The sequence below is a fragment of the Grampus griseus genome (genome assembly GCF_964374135.1).
Source record: "Grampus griseus genome assembly, chromosome: 1".
NCBI lineage: Eukaryota > Metazoa > Chordata > Mammalia > Artiodactyla > Delphinidae > Grampus > Grampus griseus.
Genome location: NC_139017.1, coordinates 39,827,467 through 39,845,713, shown reverse-complemented (window position 1 = coordinate 39,845,713; position 18,247 = coordinate 39,827,467). Strand labels below are relative to the sequence as shown.

General features: G+C 45.3%; 1 protein-coding gene across 2 annotated transcripts in view; it reads left to right on the top strand.

The window, feature by feature from the left end:
• Window positions 1-18,247, top strand: part of SMYD2 (SET and MYND domain containing 2) — a 51,304-nt gene that overhangs the window by 25,032 nt on the left and 8,025 nt on the right. For both annotated transcript variants that reach the window (XM_082669562.1, XM_082669563.1), the window contains exons 3-7: window positions 5,621-5,731; window positions 8,109-8,169; window positions 8,934-9,058; window positions 14,101-14,168; window positions 16,751-16,853. In XM_082669562.1, the coding sequence (XP_082525688.1) occupies window positions 5,621-5,731; window positions 8,109-8,169; window positions 8,934-9,058; window positions 14,101-14,168; window positions 16,751-16,853 (468 nt within the window). The remainder of the gene's footprint in view (window positions 1-5,620; window positions 5,732-8,108; window positions 8,170-8,933; window positions 9,059-14,100; window positions 14,169-16,750; window positions 16,854-18,247) is intronic.

The window sequence follows — 18,247 nt, the reverse complement described above, 5'->3', positions numbered from 1 at the left end:
TTCATTGAGGTGAAAGGGAAGACCCCTTCCAGTAGTGTTGTCTTTCCAGAAACCTCTCCAACAGTGTAAGGCACACATCCTTCCACAAACGCAGCATCTTAGGAGGTCCTCAGCACTGTGTTTGCTCTCCCCGGGCCCTCCTCTCTAATTGCAGGGCTTTAGGATCCTGCTTTGTTGTATGCAGTTTGGCCCTGTCTTGCCCCATTTCCTTTCCTCTTCATTCACTTGCCTCAGTGGGATCCTGCCAGAGGAGAGATTTTAATTGACGATGCATGAAAGGGTAATGGGGGGAAATACAAAAGAAACAGGAATTCCTTTTTAGTTAGGCTTGGTTTGTAACCTGTGTGTTTTAGTGAACTATATTTATTTTTATAAATATGCCTGGAAAGCTAAGTGTGTTATTCACTCACTTAAGACTTTTTCATTAAGTCGTACTCTGACACGTTGAAGAGAATAGTTTTAGAAAGTTATTACATAGAGGAGTTGTGGAGTAGAACTTTCTAGGGTATTATTTCTTAACTTTGACAAATAGAAGAAAACGATTTGTGTTTTGTAAATAGAGGTGATAGGATTATGAGTGTGCTTTTGAAAGTAGGAAGGGGCATATCCCAATGGAGATTTTAAAAAGCACGTGTGAGGAGCTTGTGATCAAAGATTCGTGAACATTCTTGACTTTTATCATCGATTAGAAAGTAACTGAAGTGTAGAAAGTGTCCAAGAAGTGCTCCCATGACCCTGTCGTTGTTTGGGTGATGAGTGAGTGGGGCCAGAGTCATAGGTTTAGTCCTGGTTAAATTCGCTTTGTCCTCTTAACCCAGACACAGGAACCATCTTCAACAGAGCCACTCTTTTTTCTAAATGGTTAATATCACCAGTAGGAAAAAGCGTGTAGGAATGAATGAGTGCATCCCAATCACTCTTTTATGGGAAGAGAAAACAAAGCAGATGTCCTTGTGATGGGGGCTCAGCAGTGTCTGTCGTCTTGGTGTGAGATGGTCACTAAGCCCCTGATTCCCTCTTCATTCTTCCTCTCGCAGAGAATGGTAGTAGAGAGCAGCAAGCCTGACATTTTCTTACTATTCCACATTTTAAGAAATCACCTACGCGTGCTGCTCCACATTTCAGGAAACCACGTATGCGTGTGTACAAGTAGACATGGTGTAGATTGAAAGCCCCATTAGAACGAGAGAAACACCAAATACGAGAGTTAGAAAAGGGGACGTCACAATAAGAATCCGGTCTTCTTACGCAGGGAAGCAATATATCGCTTGCTCAGCAGAAAACTGGATGACATAACAAGCACTCTTTTCTTCCAGTGTTGGAAGTGCCGGTGTACCATGAAACAATTTTGCAACGCTCTTTACGCATCTTTAAGCATTTTTGTCCATGCGCAAAAAGGAAAGTCATGCAGAGCTGTTACTGCATTGGCTGAAAATGAACTAGAAGTTTAAAAAGTGTACCAAAATATTCCCTATCTTACTTTTATTTTTATTTTATTTTTTTTTTATTTTTATTTTTTTTGCGGTACGCGGGCCTCTCACTGTCGTGGCCTCTCCCGCTGCGGAGCACAGGCTCCGGACGCGCAGGCTCAGCGGCCATGGCTCACGGGCCCAGCCGCTCCGCGGCATGTGGGATCTTCATGGACTGGGGCACGAACCCGTGTCCCCTGCATCGGCAGGCGGACTCCCAACCACTGCGCCACCAGGGAAGCCCCCTATCTTACTTTTATGATAGTGAATTGTTCAGATTTATTGCACGAATAATCTGTGCTCAATATAGAAAAATCAGAAAGTAAAGACTGAAAGAAGAACAGAAAGAGTAGCCATACTTCATAATTTTATCCTTCCAGAGAAAATCACTAGTAACACTTTGGCATGTGTCTTTCTGAATCCTTCCTGGGCATTTATTTGTATATTACTTTCCTGGGAAATGGGATCCATTTGAGTTTGCATAAAATTTTATAAAGATTGCAATCAGGCAAGGAGGAAGAGCTTGAATTTTGAAGAAAACTAGTAGAGAAAGTTTTGGAAAAACGGGCAAAAATGTCTTTTTAAAAGCATAAAGGGTTGCAAAATCATTCTGTGTACAGTGAAACTGCCAGTACTAAAAAACAAAACAAAACACAAATAAAGCACTGTTAATTGATAAGACTTATTCCTATCCATCAGCTTAGCTTAATTTTTTGTTTCAATTTTGTCCAATCTGATTGTTTATAATTTCTTATGGGCAAAATTGGGGCAGATTATATCAGGATATGCTCAGAACCTAGGGGCAGATTATATCAGGATATGCTCAGAACCTATCTGACATTTCTACCAGATGTTCTTCTCCCCACCACAGCTTTTTTTTTTTAAGAATTAAAACCGAAAAAAAAAAAAAAGAATTAAAACCGAGTAGTGACATTGTGGCACATCTCTGTCATTTCCACCTTCTGACAGAAAGTGAAAACTTCTTATTACCTAGTAAATTTCCCTTGATGAAACTTACATGATTCTGCGCATCCTTGGATTTACCCAGCTCTCTGATTTAACTGCTCTGTGTGGGGCTGTATCACATTCGAGGTGCTCTTACTTTTACCTTGTGTTCGGATATAGTCGTAAACTACCTGAAGTCAAAGACTCCATCTCCCACCTCTGCCTCTACGGCCAGTCGAGGGCTTATTGGATGAATGAAAGAACCAGTAAATGAAAAATTACCAGCGTTTGTTGAGAGCGCAGTGTGTGCCAGGCGCTGGTCTGAATGCTTCTTGTGGGTTAGCTTATTTGCTGGATCCCCACAATGACCCTTTGTGGTGGGTTGCATGAATGCCTAATTATCCCATTTGAAGGTCCTATATTTGTTGGTAGTCTTCAAGCTTTTGTGTCTGATTATCACTGTTGGAAAGCATAAAATCATAGACTTAGAATTCTGGACCTGCTAAATAACTTAGGGATCATGTTATTTACAGCCAAGGGTATGGATGCAGAGGGATTAAGAGGCTTGCCTGGTGTCACATAGCTGCTTCGCTGAAGAGCGGGGGGTGAGAATGCAGGTCTCCCCGAGCCCCAAACCAGTGTCCTCTTACTTCACAGCACTCTGCTCGCCTCCAGACCGTGCCCTGTAGTTAGGTTCCCTTCCCTTTGAAGACATTAACATCAATACGTGTCTACATTGTATGTTACTTTTTATTCACATTAATTTGACATTAATTCTATTAATAATATGTAAGTCATATTAAGAAATGTTAGTATTAAACTTATTTCTCCCAGGAGCTCATTGTTAAACACCGAAAGACACCACCTACAGTTCAGAAAACTAACATCTTCAAGGCCCTGCGGAGACCTTGTATTAGCGTTCCTGGGGTCATAGTGGACACGTGTGTGTTCCTAGTTGCCAGTTATCCATCTGCCCCAGCTGGTGGTGCTCACGCCCCTTGGATATCCCAAGGCCAGGCTTGAAGCCCTCTTTGAGTTTCCCTTTTTGCCTTGCATTTGGGGAGGGAGCTGTTTTGTCGGCTGGGAGCTAGACCCACCTGTTCCTACCACATTGCCTCATCACCGTGCTCTCATTTTAGGCTTTGGCTAAAAACAGATCCTCTTCTCCCTTGTGCATATCTTGTCATTTCTTTCTCCCCCTGTTCTTAGTTATATTTGGCATGGTGTTATTTAACTCTGCAGAACATCTTGGCACAGAACTTGAGCCAAGGGTCTGTGCCACGGGCTGCCTTAAATCATTGTGACATCGTGTCTTTCCTGTATTTGGCATGGGGGAGGGGAGGGAGACATCTTCATTCATTCAGCAACTTTATTGAGCGCCTAGTAAACACCAGGCACTGTTCTAGGTTCTGGGGTAACAGGCGTACACAAAACAGACTAATAAGGTCCTTTATTTTAGTGGGAGCGGGAGGGAGACATAGTAAACCAAACAACTAATCAGTGTGTAATATGTCAGGTGGTGAGAGGTACTAAGAAGAAACATAAAAGCAAGGAAAGGGAGAGTGTTGGGGAGAGTGCTGGTCTTGACAGAGTATTCGTGGCAGGTACCTTGAAAAGGGGCATCGGAGCAGAGACGCGGAGGAGGGAGGGAGCAAGGTGGATGTCTAGGGGAAGAGGCGTCTAGCCAGGAAATACCGCAAGTGCCAAAGATCTCCTGGCAGGAGCAAGCGTGGTCTGTTCAAGGAGCAGCAAGGAGACGTGGTGGCCAGCATGGAGTGAGGTGAGGGAGCATGGTGGTGGTGATGAGCTCAGAGTAATGGAAGCGGGGGAGGGGGGGCTCCTACCACGTGTAGCCTCACGGGTCATCTTTAAGTCTTGGCCTTTCGCTCTGAGGTGAGAAGTCATTAGAAGGTGCTAAGCTGAGAAAAGGCAGGATCTGAGTTGTGCTTTGCAGAATCAATTACTCTGGCTGCTCTCTGGAGGCAGAAGCAGGTGTCCAGGTAGCCACGGGGCGAGGTGTCGGGTCTGCACACCCAGTAGAAAGGTGGGGGTGGTGGTGAGGCAAGAAGTAATCAAAGGCTAGCTGTATTCTGCAGGCAGACAGGATGGATTTGCCAGGGAGATGAATGTGGAGTGGGAGGGAGAGAAGAGAGGCAGCCAGGAGGACTCCAGGGTTCTGGCCTGAGCACCTGAACCATCAGACTTGCCATTTTCTGAGGCAGGAAAGGCGGAGGGGAGAACACGACGATACCCAGTTCCGTTGCGACAAAGAGTGTCTGCAGACTCCCACTGAGTCCTCTCCCACAGCCTCTCAGCCCCATCACGCCACCGCGGTGGGCTTTTATTGGAGCTCATGTGGTCCAGGCAGTTCCCAGTCACCCCACAGTAACCCTGTCACTGACGCCGGCATCATTCTTTATGCCCAGTGCTCAGAGCCTTCCTCCACGGCACCCATGTCCTCCTACTTCCTCAGCCTTCCCCTCTCGAAGGGGGCATCTCCACCCTTCCAGGAGTGAGCACACGCCCTTTACCCCCCAACCTGGGGCAGAAAGCTTCAAGACAAGTGATAGAAAGGAGTACAGTTTTCCTCTTTTATCAAATGACTCTACAGGAAGTCTGTGTTCCTAAATATTCCCAAGAGTTGCCCTGGCCAGACTCTTAGAGGGCCCTTGACAAAGCCCTCATTTGTGTTTTGTTTTTATCACCTGTAAAAGGGTGCTGTGCTGTGTCTGTGTAGACACACACAGACTAGGTGCTGTGTGTGTCACTTCTTGGTTATTTGCTCTGAAGTGAGAACAGAGCCAGAACAGAACCGTAGGTAGCAGAGCCAAACCAATGGCTAATGCCAAAGTCACTCGCCCCTGTGACTTGACAGCGCCCACAGATAATGGAAAGGTGTGTGTGTTGTTTGGAATGATGAGGGGCACCAGATGCTTGAGGGAACAACACAAAGCAGATTTTCTCTTGCCAACAACCTTGGCCAGGCCTGAGTCAAGGTTATATAGCCACAACTATCTTAAAGGATGTTTTCATCTCTAGCTTTTGTGAGCATCATCGTGTTTTCCAAAAGGAAACATATTTCACTTGACCTTAGTAGGACTTATTGCATCCTCTCTTCTCGAACTTTATTGCAGTACATGTGTGTATGTGTGTGTGTGTGTGTGTGTGTGTGTGTGTGTGTAATAATTGTTTTTTCACTTTCCCAGAGAGAAGATTGGCCCATGCACAAGCTGGAATGTTCTCCCATGGTTGTTTTGGGGGAAAACTGGAATCCCTCAGAGACTGTAAGGCTAACTGCACGGATTCTGGCCAAACAGGTGAGGAATTGGGATCATGTTCAAGTGTGTTTTATTTTTATTTTTCTTAAAGGTCAGAAAGATGAGTGAGTGACCCATGGTGATCATCTCTCGTTAAGTGTCCTGGGACCCCATTTCCAGTCACATCCATATGGATGGGGTTGGGAACAATGCTGCACGTGTGAGTTGGTTTGTTTGACCTGTGCAGCTAGGATGTCACTTACCCCAGGCCAGGAACGTAGCCACAGTTACTAAATTCTGAGCTTTTTATGAGACAGGTTTACATAGAAAAATACGGCCTTTCAGGGCGTGAAAACCTGACTGACAATAATCAGAGCGTCCTAGGGAAGCAGACCGGCCTTCGAAGCTTTGCACTATTCCCGTCTTTCCCCAGACACAGAGTGCACTCTGCTCCCCCCGCCCTCCGCCCCTGTCCTGTGCTGGGTCCTGCTCCTCTCCTTCTCGTTATTCGCCCTGCCTTGGGGTAGAACAGCCAGCATGGCATGTGCAAGGAGAGGAGAAAGAAAAGGAGCGGAAACGTAGACATCGAGGCAAGGGGAGAGGGGAGGAGGGTGGGGATGAAGACAGCCATCAATGGTTTCCTCCAAAGATGAAGCCGGGGCTGGTGGTCCTGACCCCCAGTTTGCTCAGGCCTTATTGATTGCATGTAAATAAGACGCCCGATCTTGACAGGAGGGGCGGGAAATGCCGTAGGACTTGTCCTTGTGACACGATGAAATGGGCCGCACGGAGCTTAGAAGGTGTATGTCCACGGAGCTAGTGACAAGCTGGGGGCAGGGCCTCTGTACTGTAACTCTTTTAAGCTGAAATTTCATCTGCCTCTTCTTTCTGTCTTCCCCCACCCCACCTCCCTCCATTTAAAACTTCGGTTTTTCCTTCATCGAAACCAAATGTGATCCTCACCAGCTCATATCTGTCCCCAGACCAAGTCAGGCTCCTCGGCATCGTAGACAGGAGGACATTTCTGACCTCTGAAGTCACGCTTCTGTTATGTTCAGCCTGGGTCAGGTGCTTGCAGACATGCGCCTTCGCTGGCTCAGGGTAACCACAGGCATCAAGGCTGGCCTGTCGAGTGAGACCGAAAAATCAGAATGCTTTTTTGCTGGAGGAGGTTAACTTTTGGGTCCTTACTAAGTGTCCTCTTTAAATATATGCCAAGTACTTGGTCGGAAGGAAAGGGTAGGAGAAAGAAAACGGTGTGACTGGGTGAGGTGTCAGGGTAAGGAAGCCATCCGATTTGATCTGTAAGCATCTTGGGAGGATTGGGTGACCAGTCTGCTGGTTCCCCCCCAGCCCCACCGCCTGACGTTACTGAAAGTGTGGTGGTTAAGAATTCAGAAGGAGCCAGTGCCCTTTCTGAATGAAGTTTTCCCAGGCAAAATGACTTACTAATCTTATAGAAATGGATCCTGTGAATGGGAAGATTTCCGCTCTAAAAAAGAACTATTGAAATGTTTTGGCACCAGGAGGGTAGTCTGAAAGCTATGATGAGTTTATACCAGTTTCATTCAACTTTTATTATAATTACTACTATGACTAATAGTCTATTAAATGAAAAGTTACCTGGCCATCTTTTCATCCCTATAGGACTTGATGATTAAAAAACCAGACCATTTGTATTCTAGTCACTTGCAAAGGATTCGGGGAGACAGGCTACCCAACTACCAAGGGGAAGCGTAGCATGCTAACTAGGGAGGTGAGAGCGCCCGGCTGGACCACCTGTATACCCAAGTTGAATAGCCTGATTACAAAGACACGGCCTTGGGCCAGCTCTTGAGCTCTGCGTTTGAACTCTTGTCAACACCAGGTTTATTCATGTTCTCAAAGCCTGGCGGGTTTACTATTGTCAGCTCCTCTTGGGGTGTCTAGAACAAAGCCGGCAACACGTTTCAAGTGAATCTGGGCTCACGGATACAACCGAAAGTGTTCTTTTTAAAACCTGGAATTTGAGATCATTTTAGCTTATGCTTAAAGAAAGTGTAAAATGGATGGGGGTTTGATTTTGTTCCTTTTTAGAAGGAGAAATAATAAATGGGATGGTTCATCTGTAGACTCGGTCCTTTTAAGTCAGGGACCTAAAAAGTTGTTTTCTAGCCACCGTTCTTTCCCATAACAAGCATTTTTGAGCCTACTGTGTGCATAGCATTATCAGGGTGTTAGGAACGTGGCAGGTGCTTTTAAAAGCTTTTCAAAAGAGTCCTTTGGATTTGGATGTTAGGCAAAAGCTCTCAGAGCCCAAATGGCAGACTCCTTGGCTGGCGCTCTTTACTTCATTCAGAACTATTGCCTTTTTCTTCATGTTGATGTACAAGTGAAAGCACTGTTTTTTGCACTAGGTGTTGAAATCTGTCTGTGTGATTTCTTCCCCAATTACTAGAAAATCCACCCAGAGAGAACACCTTCAGAGAAATTGTTAGCCGTGAAGGAGTTTGAATCACGTAAGTCTCCCTGTGACTGGCTGAGGAGTTGTCTTACCCACACATTATCTGTGAATTAGACGGGATTGAGGAAAGGAAGAGATAGCTGGATTCTTAGTGGTGGTGGGGAAGCCGGATTCTTAGTGGTGGTGGGGATTTCACAATTACCAGTTTTTATTTTGACTTGTGTGCTGTTTTGAAAAATGAATATAACTTTTTTTTTTTCTGAGTTGCCAGGACCTGCTAGGAAATAATTAAGGGGAAGTAGGAACTTACAGGATGAATTGTTACATTACTCTATCTCCTGCTGGCTCTCCTGGCATGCTGAGTATTTTTTGGATCTTTGCTGAATTGCAGTCCTGTAAACAGCTGATGTCCTTACGGAAAGGCATTAAATCAGGGGCTGTCCACTTTCTCGATCATGACATAGACTCCAGGGCCAATCGGGGGGCCCGTGACTTGGCCAAGCTAGTTATCGGTCATCGCCACTCATTCCTGACCTTGTTGCTAATGGTCAGTTGAAATTCCCTGTCCTGAGTGACTTCCAGTTGTCAGAGGAAGAGAAGAAAGAAATGGCACGCTTTTCTTGCCCTAGGGTTTATCCGTTAGACCAAATGAGGAGGAGGTATATTTCCTGGGGCTCCACGTAGTTTTTTCTTCCACTTCATGCCATTTACAGGATATAGCTAGACTCCAGAGTTTAACACACTTGAACATGATCCCAATAAAAGGATATAGCTAGAAATCCAGAGTTTTCTACCAGCTGAATGATGCTTTATCCACAGATCTGGATAAATTAGACAGTGAGAAGAAAGGTTTGATTCAGAGTGACATTGCTGCTCTCCATCACTTTTACTCCAAGCACCTTGAGTTCCCTGACAACCATAGCCTGGTAGTTCTCTTCGCACAGGTAAGAATGCGAGCATCAAGTGACACTTAGTCTAACCTTTCCCTGCCTGAGTCCCTCTCCCCAGCACGTGGTCGGTGAAGATGAACGAAAGTAGAATGATGGCATCTACTTGGCAACGTGGTGCTTGACCTGTTGGGCCCTGTTTTGCATCGCCTGGCTGGGTGTCCTTGAGCAGATCAGGGTCCTGTCTGTGCTGGCCCTCACTGATGGTGGCACATAGGAAACTCGCCCTAACCTCTGCCTCTTGCTGCAGGAAGGGTTTATGAAAACAGGGGAGTTGCCAGTGCCCCAGTACCATGGCATACTGGAAGCTCTTGGAATAGAAAAGACCATTTGAGGTTCCAACATGAAATTTTACTCTTCTCTTAAACCTTCCCTTCTGACAGTAGTGGGCTTCTTTTGGTTGGTTGTTTTTGTTTTGTTTTGTTTTTGTACTCCTACCAACACTGTATGGATAAATTGAGGCAAATACAGACGGCCCCAGGAAGGACAGTCACCACAGAGAGGAGCCCAAGTGGGTCTACGTACAGGAAGCCTTTCCTGATGGTTGCTAAGAAGTCCTATTTAGGGGAGCCTAGGTTTACCAAAATCAGATATGATAAAAAAAAAAAAAAATTAAAGAGGCTTCTAGACAAGAGCAACTTAAAGGCGCTGAGGCTGGTTGCCAAACCAGCCATTTGGAAAGGCCGAGGCTCCGTTGGGCATGGCTAGGACACAAAAGACAGTGCAGCCGGCACCCTTTGGCCGAACACAGTCTGGCTGCATCAGTCTTCTGTTACTGTGAGGGTGGCTCTTCCTGGCATGACTTACCAGATCGGATTTCTCTCCCTAACATACCCTTGCGTTTTCCCCTCCAAGCTGAACGTGTAGCTGAAGGTGACCTTCCCAGAAAGAGAGGTACTAGAATACTGCTCTGTGGGCACAAGTAGTTACATTTCCCTGCCAGAGCCTTCAGTGCCTAGATGGATAAAAGAGCTTGGTAGATACTTACACATTTTCATCTTAGGACAGAGTAAGCATCGCCTATATACCCCTTGACCCACTAATTCCATTTTTAGGGATCTAGCCTAAGGAAGTAGTCAGAGATTATGGACAGAAATTGACATGCAAATTGTTGATTGCGTGGTTCTTTTTAAAACCCAAAAAAAAAAAAAAAAGAAAAGTGAAAACAAGAGAAAAAGAAAAGGAAGTACATATTATAAATGGTCAGCAGTAGGAGTTTGGTAAATAAATTTTGGCGTAGCCTTACGATGGAAGGTTATGTAGCCTTTATAAATTACATTTCAAAGAATATCTGAAGATGTGAAAAATGCTGATGATAAAAACATTAAGTGTAAGAGCAGGGGAATGTGTAATATGAAAATTTACTTATGTAAAAAAAAAAGTTGAAATGGAAGTTCACTGTTGGTTATCTCCTGAGTTGTGGAAAATTTTTGCTTTTTTGTTGGATGATTTTTCTGGATTTTCTACAATGAGCATGGATAACTTAAGAAAATACTAAAAAGAAGAAAAGATGAAAAGCACCTAGTTCTCCCACTTTAAAAACTGCACATATCAAGAAAGAAGTGAGTCATCACCACTTCATTCACCTACTTCAACCCCTCTGTGAGAAACACTGTGAACAGTTGGATGAGTTCCTTGATAGACTTTATGTTTACGTGGATGTATTTCTATTGTGTGACTGTCACAATCAGAAAAAAATGCTGTTCTCGGTAAAAGAAAAAATGGGCTCAAGTTATGAGTGTTAATAGGCATGATGAAGAACCTTCCTGATTTCATTATATGATCCTGGGATTATTACAGCGTATTTCTCTAAGCATCCTAAGACAGTGGATTTGGGTGACAGTACAAAGTGGAGGAATTGATTTCTCTTACATTTTTTAAAAAGCTAGATACATGACTTCTTTCCTGGATTAGATGAGGCATGGTTCTGTGAGAAAGCAGGAGAGATGAAATAAATATAGGTATCTTTTCACTTCAAGCTGTGGAAAAAACAACTTTTTTTCCAACACAGTAATGCATGCTGATGGGACTTCTCAGTGTTGACATAGTAGATATGGGACCATAGTTACCAAAAATCAAGGCACTTGGTGTCACAAGCAGAAATATATTTGTGCTGAAAATGACTCAGAGTCCTTGAAATTTGGGCTGACTCAGAAAATCCAGGAGATAGATACAGATATATATATATACACACATGCACACACACACATATATAACTATAGGTAATTAATTCCTTGAAAGATTTTATACTTAACAGATCATAATATCCACTCTGAGATCGTGTGTGTACACATGGGTGCACATACACGCACACATACGTATCTTTTCTCCATATATAAATTGGAAAAGGGACATTCAGTACCCTCAAAGGCAACCTTAAAGCAAAACTGGAAAGTGCTGTTCCAGCCCCATGCCGCCTTCTGGTCCTGCCTTTCAGCCCTCAGCTGCATGTCTGCTCTTCCAGCCTCTGAGCCCTTTCCTCTCTCTGGTTCATGGGAGGGTGTTGTGGGTTAACTCGTGGCCCAGCAGCAGCTGGCAGCAGAAGGTGACTGCACTCCTTCGGCAGCGCTGAGGTGCATTTTAATCACCGGGAACATATGCATGGTTGGGAAATGTATTTTTGGTGTGCAGCCTACATCTAGTCTAAATGCTGATTATGAGAATAGCTTCAGTAAGGCACTTAACGCCTGACTTGACTTGGAAAAAAAAAGGACGATGGCCCATGCATCTTTCTTAACAGGCAAATTCACTTTTCTTCCCTAGGGATATTTCAGAAGGGAGGGAAAGCTAGCAGGCAAATTGCTATGCAAGTTGGCTTAAACACCAGTACCACCTCCCAGAAAGGAACAGTGATGACACTTGTGCTCACAGGAGCCGTCCTTTGCAATGAAGAAGCACACTGTCTCCTCCACAGTGAGAGGAGGGCGGCAGAGGGAATAAAGCCGACCAGTGGTCGTGCAACGTTGAAGCCTGAAAGCATTTGGAGTCATAGACAGTCCAGCTGAGAACCTCGAAGAGGAAGAGATTACGAAGCAAAGGGGCAAGTCTCCTTGCCCGACCTCCCAAAGCTAGTCAAGAGCTGTCGGTCCCTAGATCAGTTGTCAAATTGCTAAATTCTCTCATTCATTCTTCCACTTCGCAGATGTTTGTTGTCATCCTGTGGGTGACCAGCCACTGCTGAGGCATGTTTGTTTCCAGTCTGAGACTGGGTATAGATCATTCAGTTCCTAGTATGGTGCAGGACGCATAGTTCATGCTCCAGTAAATTTTGTTGAATGAATGAAGGTGCTGATTTCCTCTTAATGTTGGTTGATGGTCACTGATTAATGATAGTTGGTTAATGTCCTGATGACAGAATAGGTTAGAGTACCTGAAGCTGGCACAAAAAATAGTATGCTCAGTCTTCTACATAAAAATGCCCAACGCCTCAGGATTTCAAAAACTGTATATTGTTCTCCTAGCCTACAGTCATCTCTTTTTATGTTGAAAACTGTAAATACTGATCGTAAATGTGTTGAATTGTGAAAACTGCAAGTCAAACCCGTCAGAGCCTTTACTTCTCTATGTACCAAGATTTCCAAGCCTTTGACACTGGCCCTTCAATTTTAAGTAAAATTGCAACATTAAGAATCAGAGATCAGAACAGTTTTAGAAGAAGCATGGTACAGTGAAAAGAAATACTTGTGTTTCTGATGGCTTTGCCGTCAGAATGTCTAGTTTGAATTTTGACTCCTGTTCTGCCCCTTGCTACTTATATGGCCTTGAACAAGTCACTTAATCATTGATTTCCCTGAACCTCAGTTTCCCCATCTGTAAAATGGGTTATGCCAGAGTAGTAGTATGGATTTATGAGAGGGTAAATATGCAGCGCCCAGCCCAGTGCCTAGCCCAGAGTGAGTGCTTGGTGGGTGCTAGTTTTAAAAAGCCCATCCATTGGCCTGAAAGGCGCCAATGTGGTGTGTCTGGTAGGAAGGAGCCTGGCTGCAGCTCACGGGGTGAAATCATTCAGCATGCAGGCTTCACAGACGCCTCATAGCTGTGAGGGAGAGCAGGGCTCCCAGCCTTTGCCACTGGCTTTGGGTGAGTCACTGCCCCTCTCTGACCTTATTTTCATCATCTGAAAAGTAAAGCGACCGAGTCCCCTTCCAGTTGTGAAGTTTTAGATCCAAATGAAAAATACCCACCGAATTAACCGTCTCCCAGGAGCCTGGGTGTTCCTGGAGAGCACAGATTTTGGCCCGTTCTCCCTTCTCTGCACAGTGCCCAACATATAAGGGTTCCTCGGTGGATGTCTGTGGAAAGAGTGAGTTTATGAAACAGCCTGAACTGGGGAAGTATAGTCCTTATTTTCAGCTCTGAGCTCTAAATTAGACTTCCAGGATGTTGAGAGCTGCCTTGGTGATGTTCAATGTAATATTTCTTCTCAAAGATGAACAAGTGGCCAGTAGTTGATGTGGCTGAGGCAGGAAGGAACATTCTCAGTCCCAAGTAGCTTCAGGGCCTTGGTCCCCCTGCCTCTCAAGGGGATGGACAGCAGTTAGATTAGCTATGTAAAGGCTATTTGCCGCCTCACCTAATGAGCTAGGTACCAGGTTAAGTGACTCCTTTTTTTAATGGAGGAAAACCGAGGGCAGAGGAACACAGTGATGGGCTTAAGATCCCACCCCGGGTCTGTGGCATAATTAGGATCAGAGTGCAGATGTCCTGACTCCCGTGCAGATCTGCAGACTTCAGTCCTTAGAGCCTTAGTGGTTCGTTGTACTCTTGGGCTACCATGGGCAGGTGGGCAGGTGGGCTAGACTAAGGGTGCATCAGCCCCGACAGTTCTGCTTCTATTTGTTCACACATGAGACTGAGCTGTAAGCTGTGTTTGAACATAAGATATCTCGGCCAAAAGAAAGGTTTTCAAATCACTAAACCAAACATCTTCCTAGTTAATTTGTTAAAGGTCAAAATTAAAGAAATGATTTCTATCCAGAGAGAAGCTTTAGCTCATTTTTTTTTTTTTCTTTCTCTCTCCCCCTCCTTTCTCACTACAGGTTAACTGTAATGGCTTCACAATTGAAGATGAAGAACTTTCTCATTTGGGATCAGCAGTATTTCCTGAGTAGGCTGAGTGTGACTTCCTTTTTTTTCTTTTTACTTATTTATCACTAATTTGAATTTTTTTTTTGATTTTTAAATAACCTCCCTAAACTGCATGTGGCACACATGAAACTCCAAGTGAATTAAGTCCCCTTTTTAATTATGCCAGATTTCAAAATATTTCCCCTGCATTTAAGGATCTGAAGGTAGTAGTTAAGACAACAGTTGCTTGGTAAGTCCTGCTAGGTAGAGAGTTGTTATTCAAGAACGTTTTAGAGTGTGCATAGAAGGAACAGCCCAGGCCCCGCTGAGAAATTTGCCTTTTGCATATCTGTGGTTCTGGGAATCTTTGGGTTTCTTCCACTCAAAGGAAAACATTAATTGCCAAGAATTGGCTGTAGGCTTACGTAGAGACTGTGTAAGCTTCTTGTTCATCTGTCCTTTTTGAAAAATACCAGTATAGAAACAGCACATCTTGGAGGGAGGATATGCTAAAGTAGTGAACTAGGGAAAAATTCCAAAGAACGATAGGATTTTTCTTTATGTTAGGAATACTCAGGTAATTCAAGAAAGGCCAACCAGTTGAGCAACGGAGATCATTATAGCTCTGATTGTAATGGACTGCCAAGCATGGCTTTGCCATCATCTATTTGATGGACAGGATGGTCTCCAAATGCGTCAGTCCCCTGACATCAAGCCCTGGCTTCACAGATGGAGCAAAGGAGCCCTTCCTGCATCCCCTGTCTTGAGTTCCTCCACACTGTAGATTAGTTTCATCTAAAGTGATGTTGCTTAATATAAACTACAGGAGCCTCTGCCTCTAGGTTGAAGCAATTGCAGGAAACCCTTAACACCGATGCTTTGGCCGTGGATGGCACGTGAGCCCTACATGTCTGTCTGTTGCTGCCCGGCTCTGTGCATCGTACGGGTCTGAAAGACAGAGAAAAATCTGTTCAGGTCCATGTCCCCTGATCAGCTGTCACAGGCTTTCTTGAACCAGAGAAACAAAAAGTTAATTCCCGTAGTATTACTGTTTCTGTGGCCAAAACGGTGTCATCTGCAGTTTGAATTCTGATGGTGAGGAAAGAAGTGGTTTGGGGAAAGGTTCTTTGGGACCTTTGCCCTTGGGAAAAGGAAGGAGAAAAAGAGGAGAAAGGTGGTTAGACCCTCTTTAGAGGCTCATCTTGACATCTTCAGCCCTGAAATGAGCTCTGGAATGTCTGCTCTTGGTATGTGAAAGATGGAAAGCAAGGCTAAGAGTGGTGGTGCTTGAGGTTTCCCCCTGTCCAGCAGTTGCCCAGAGAACGGCGGTACCAAGAGCATGAGCTGTGATAGGTGTCCTGCCTTCGGGCAGCTCCCCCACCTTCATGAGAAAGATGGCCAGGAGTCTGTCTTGAAATGAGTTACTTAATACTTTTGCAAAATGGTTCTACAAACCTGCTCTTTCACTAAGAACAACCTCTGGTGCCTTTCTTTATCAGATTTCCTAGGGCCTGATTCCCTGTGCATGACTTGCTGGGAAGCAGGGTGGAGGTGACCCTCCCCACGGACAAGACAGGGAAGCCGCTGCATGGCCCTGCCCATGGCAGCCACCCCCTTCACCCAGACCTCTAGCAACCGCTCCCCTGGTACACGACGATCCGGGGGCAGCTCCTCTGCATCAGGCTCTCCAGCCCCCTTGCTTTTTTGTGTTCATGGAGCAAACAGGAGAAGGGGTTTTGGTCACTGAGGGTCAGGCGAGTCACACCGGCCACCAGAGTCAGGATGCACCGGGATGTGAGTGCCCATCTGAGCCCCAGTTTGGATCCAGGCAGTTTTAATTGGAGGGAAACATTCCCTTTGGCAGAAATCATATCAGCATTGTGATTTCCAAGGCAGCATTTTCAGAGATCAAGCACTTTTCCCCTGTAGTTTAGAAATTTCTGTTCTCAGAACTTTGACCTTGATATAATCAGAAAGCTCAAAGCCCTCACATAGGCGACTCTCTCTGTCCTCGCCGTCCCTGTAAAGCAGACCGCAAGCAGCCGGAGCAGCAATGTCCCAATTTTCCAGATGAGGAAATTGAGGTGCAGAGCCTCAGATGGGCTCCTCCAGGTCTCTCAGGGAATCACACACCCTCACTCAGGAAGCCGGCATCTCCCGCGGTGCCGATTTCTCAGCATCTGAAGACAGCATGTTAGAAATCGTCCTCTGATATAAAAAGCTGCTTGGCAGTGACAGCCCATTTGTCTTGTACAGTGTCCGGTGGAGGAGCTGCTCACTGTAGGTGTTGAGTTTTGAGTCCTGCATCTAACAGGAAGGAATTTGTTGTTGTTGCTGTCTTTATCGTTGTTGGGGGGCGGTTTTTGGTTTTGCTTTTGGCTTAGAAATCACTGTTCTGAATGGCAGATTTCACTTTTCAGTACTGTTCAAATTTAAGATGTTAGATAATTGTCATAAATGCATGCACGACAACCTCTTAGACTCTGATGGCCAGCTGTTAGATTTTTTTAATGTCCTACAAAGATCCAGTTTCTGTAACTTAGCAAGTAAGTGGCCAAGGAGTTACCTGAACAGTCTGTCTGCCTTCCTGAGAACATAGGGTTTTTCTCTTCTCATCGACAGTGTTGCACTGATGAATCATAGCTGTTGCCCCAATGTCATTGTGACCTACAAGGGGACCCTGGCAGAAGTCAGAGCTGTACAGGAAATCCACCCTGGAGAAGAGGTGAGTGCGTGGCTGAGGGCAGCCGTGTGGTGGGTACCATCCTCAGTCCCTCCAGGGTTCAGGGTCAGACCTGCGGCTTGATCCAAACTTTCAGCTTCCATTTGGCGCTCGCCATGTCCATCTGTGGCCAAAAAAAGAAACCAGGGAAGAATAGATTCGAGTAAGGTTCCTCACAGAGATTTATAGAAAAATGAAACTGCCAAAATGAGCAAAATGCAATCTTAGAGTGTGTGTATTCCCATTTCCAAATAATTGGGTTTGAGTTTATTTTTGATTCATGAATTTTGGCCTGTTCCCCCCCGGCCCGCAAAGAGAAAAGCAACCCAGCAGTAGCTAACAAGTTACAACTCGAAATGACATCAACGGTTCATGTCGTATCAGTTCCACATCTGAACATGGGAGGGTTCACTTTCTAGGAATGGAATGCAGATGGCCAGGTGTACACACTTGATGGGACAGGTAGAGGCAGTCTGTGGCCAAGGGCCACCATTAGCTTCCCTCCCTAACTTAGGGATATGGAGCGAATCTGGTCAGCGATTCCCTTCTCCTTTCCTGTGCTGTGGGTCCATGACTACCCTGTCAGGTGCATTGAGAACGCTGGCCAGGCCTTGCCAGATGTATGCTATACTTTTTTAAAGTAAATCTTAATATCCCTAGCAAGACACATGAATTTTTAGGGAATGTAATCACGCACTTTAGATACATTTCAGTTTAAATAATCTCTAATGCTATTTTTTAAGTTGCATGTCTGGATATTTAGAATGTTTTAAATATCATGATTAGTGTATGACATGATATGGGCCTCGGTTTCTCTGGACCTTGTTAACTAACCCACAGCTAAACTGGGAGCCCCACGCCCCAGGTACAAATCAGACTTTCCACCCTTTGTGGAATTCGTCCTGAGGAAGGCATCTTGTTTTGAGTCAGGGTGTCTTGGTTTCCGAATGTCTTGTGGAGGCTGCCCTGTGCCTCTTTTGTTAAAACAGCCGATTGCAGTCAGTAGGAACCTAAGTCACCAGGACCCGTGCTTGGGGCTGCCTGGAGCAGTTTGTCACCTGGACTGGCTGTGTCTGGGCCACGAGCGGCCTTTGTCGCCATCTTCTGGGCCCTTCTGTCTGTTGCACCATGTGCCCATCAGTCATTTCAAAGAGATGAGGCAGGCTCTGGCCACTGGGGCAGGGCGAGGCTCGCTCCTGTTGTTTTGCCCTCCTGCTGTCACAGATCAGAAATGCAATCTCCTCCTTTTGGGCAAATCACTGTTTTGGGGGTTACCTGCCCTACAAAGGGGAAAAAGCCACTCCCTGGGGTGTCAGATGAGCCACAGGGTCTCTGTTACTGCCCGGTTGCACTGGGGAGAGCTCAGGGCACCTGCAAGCACCTAGCCTGTGTGGGTC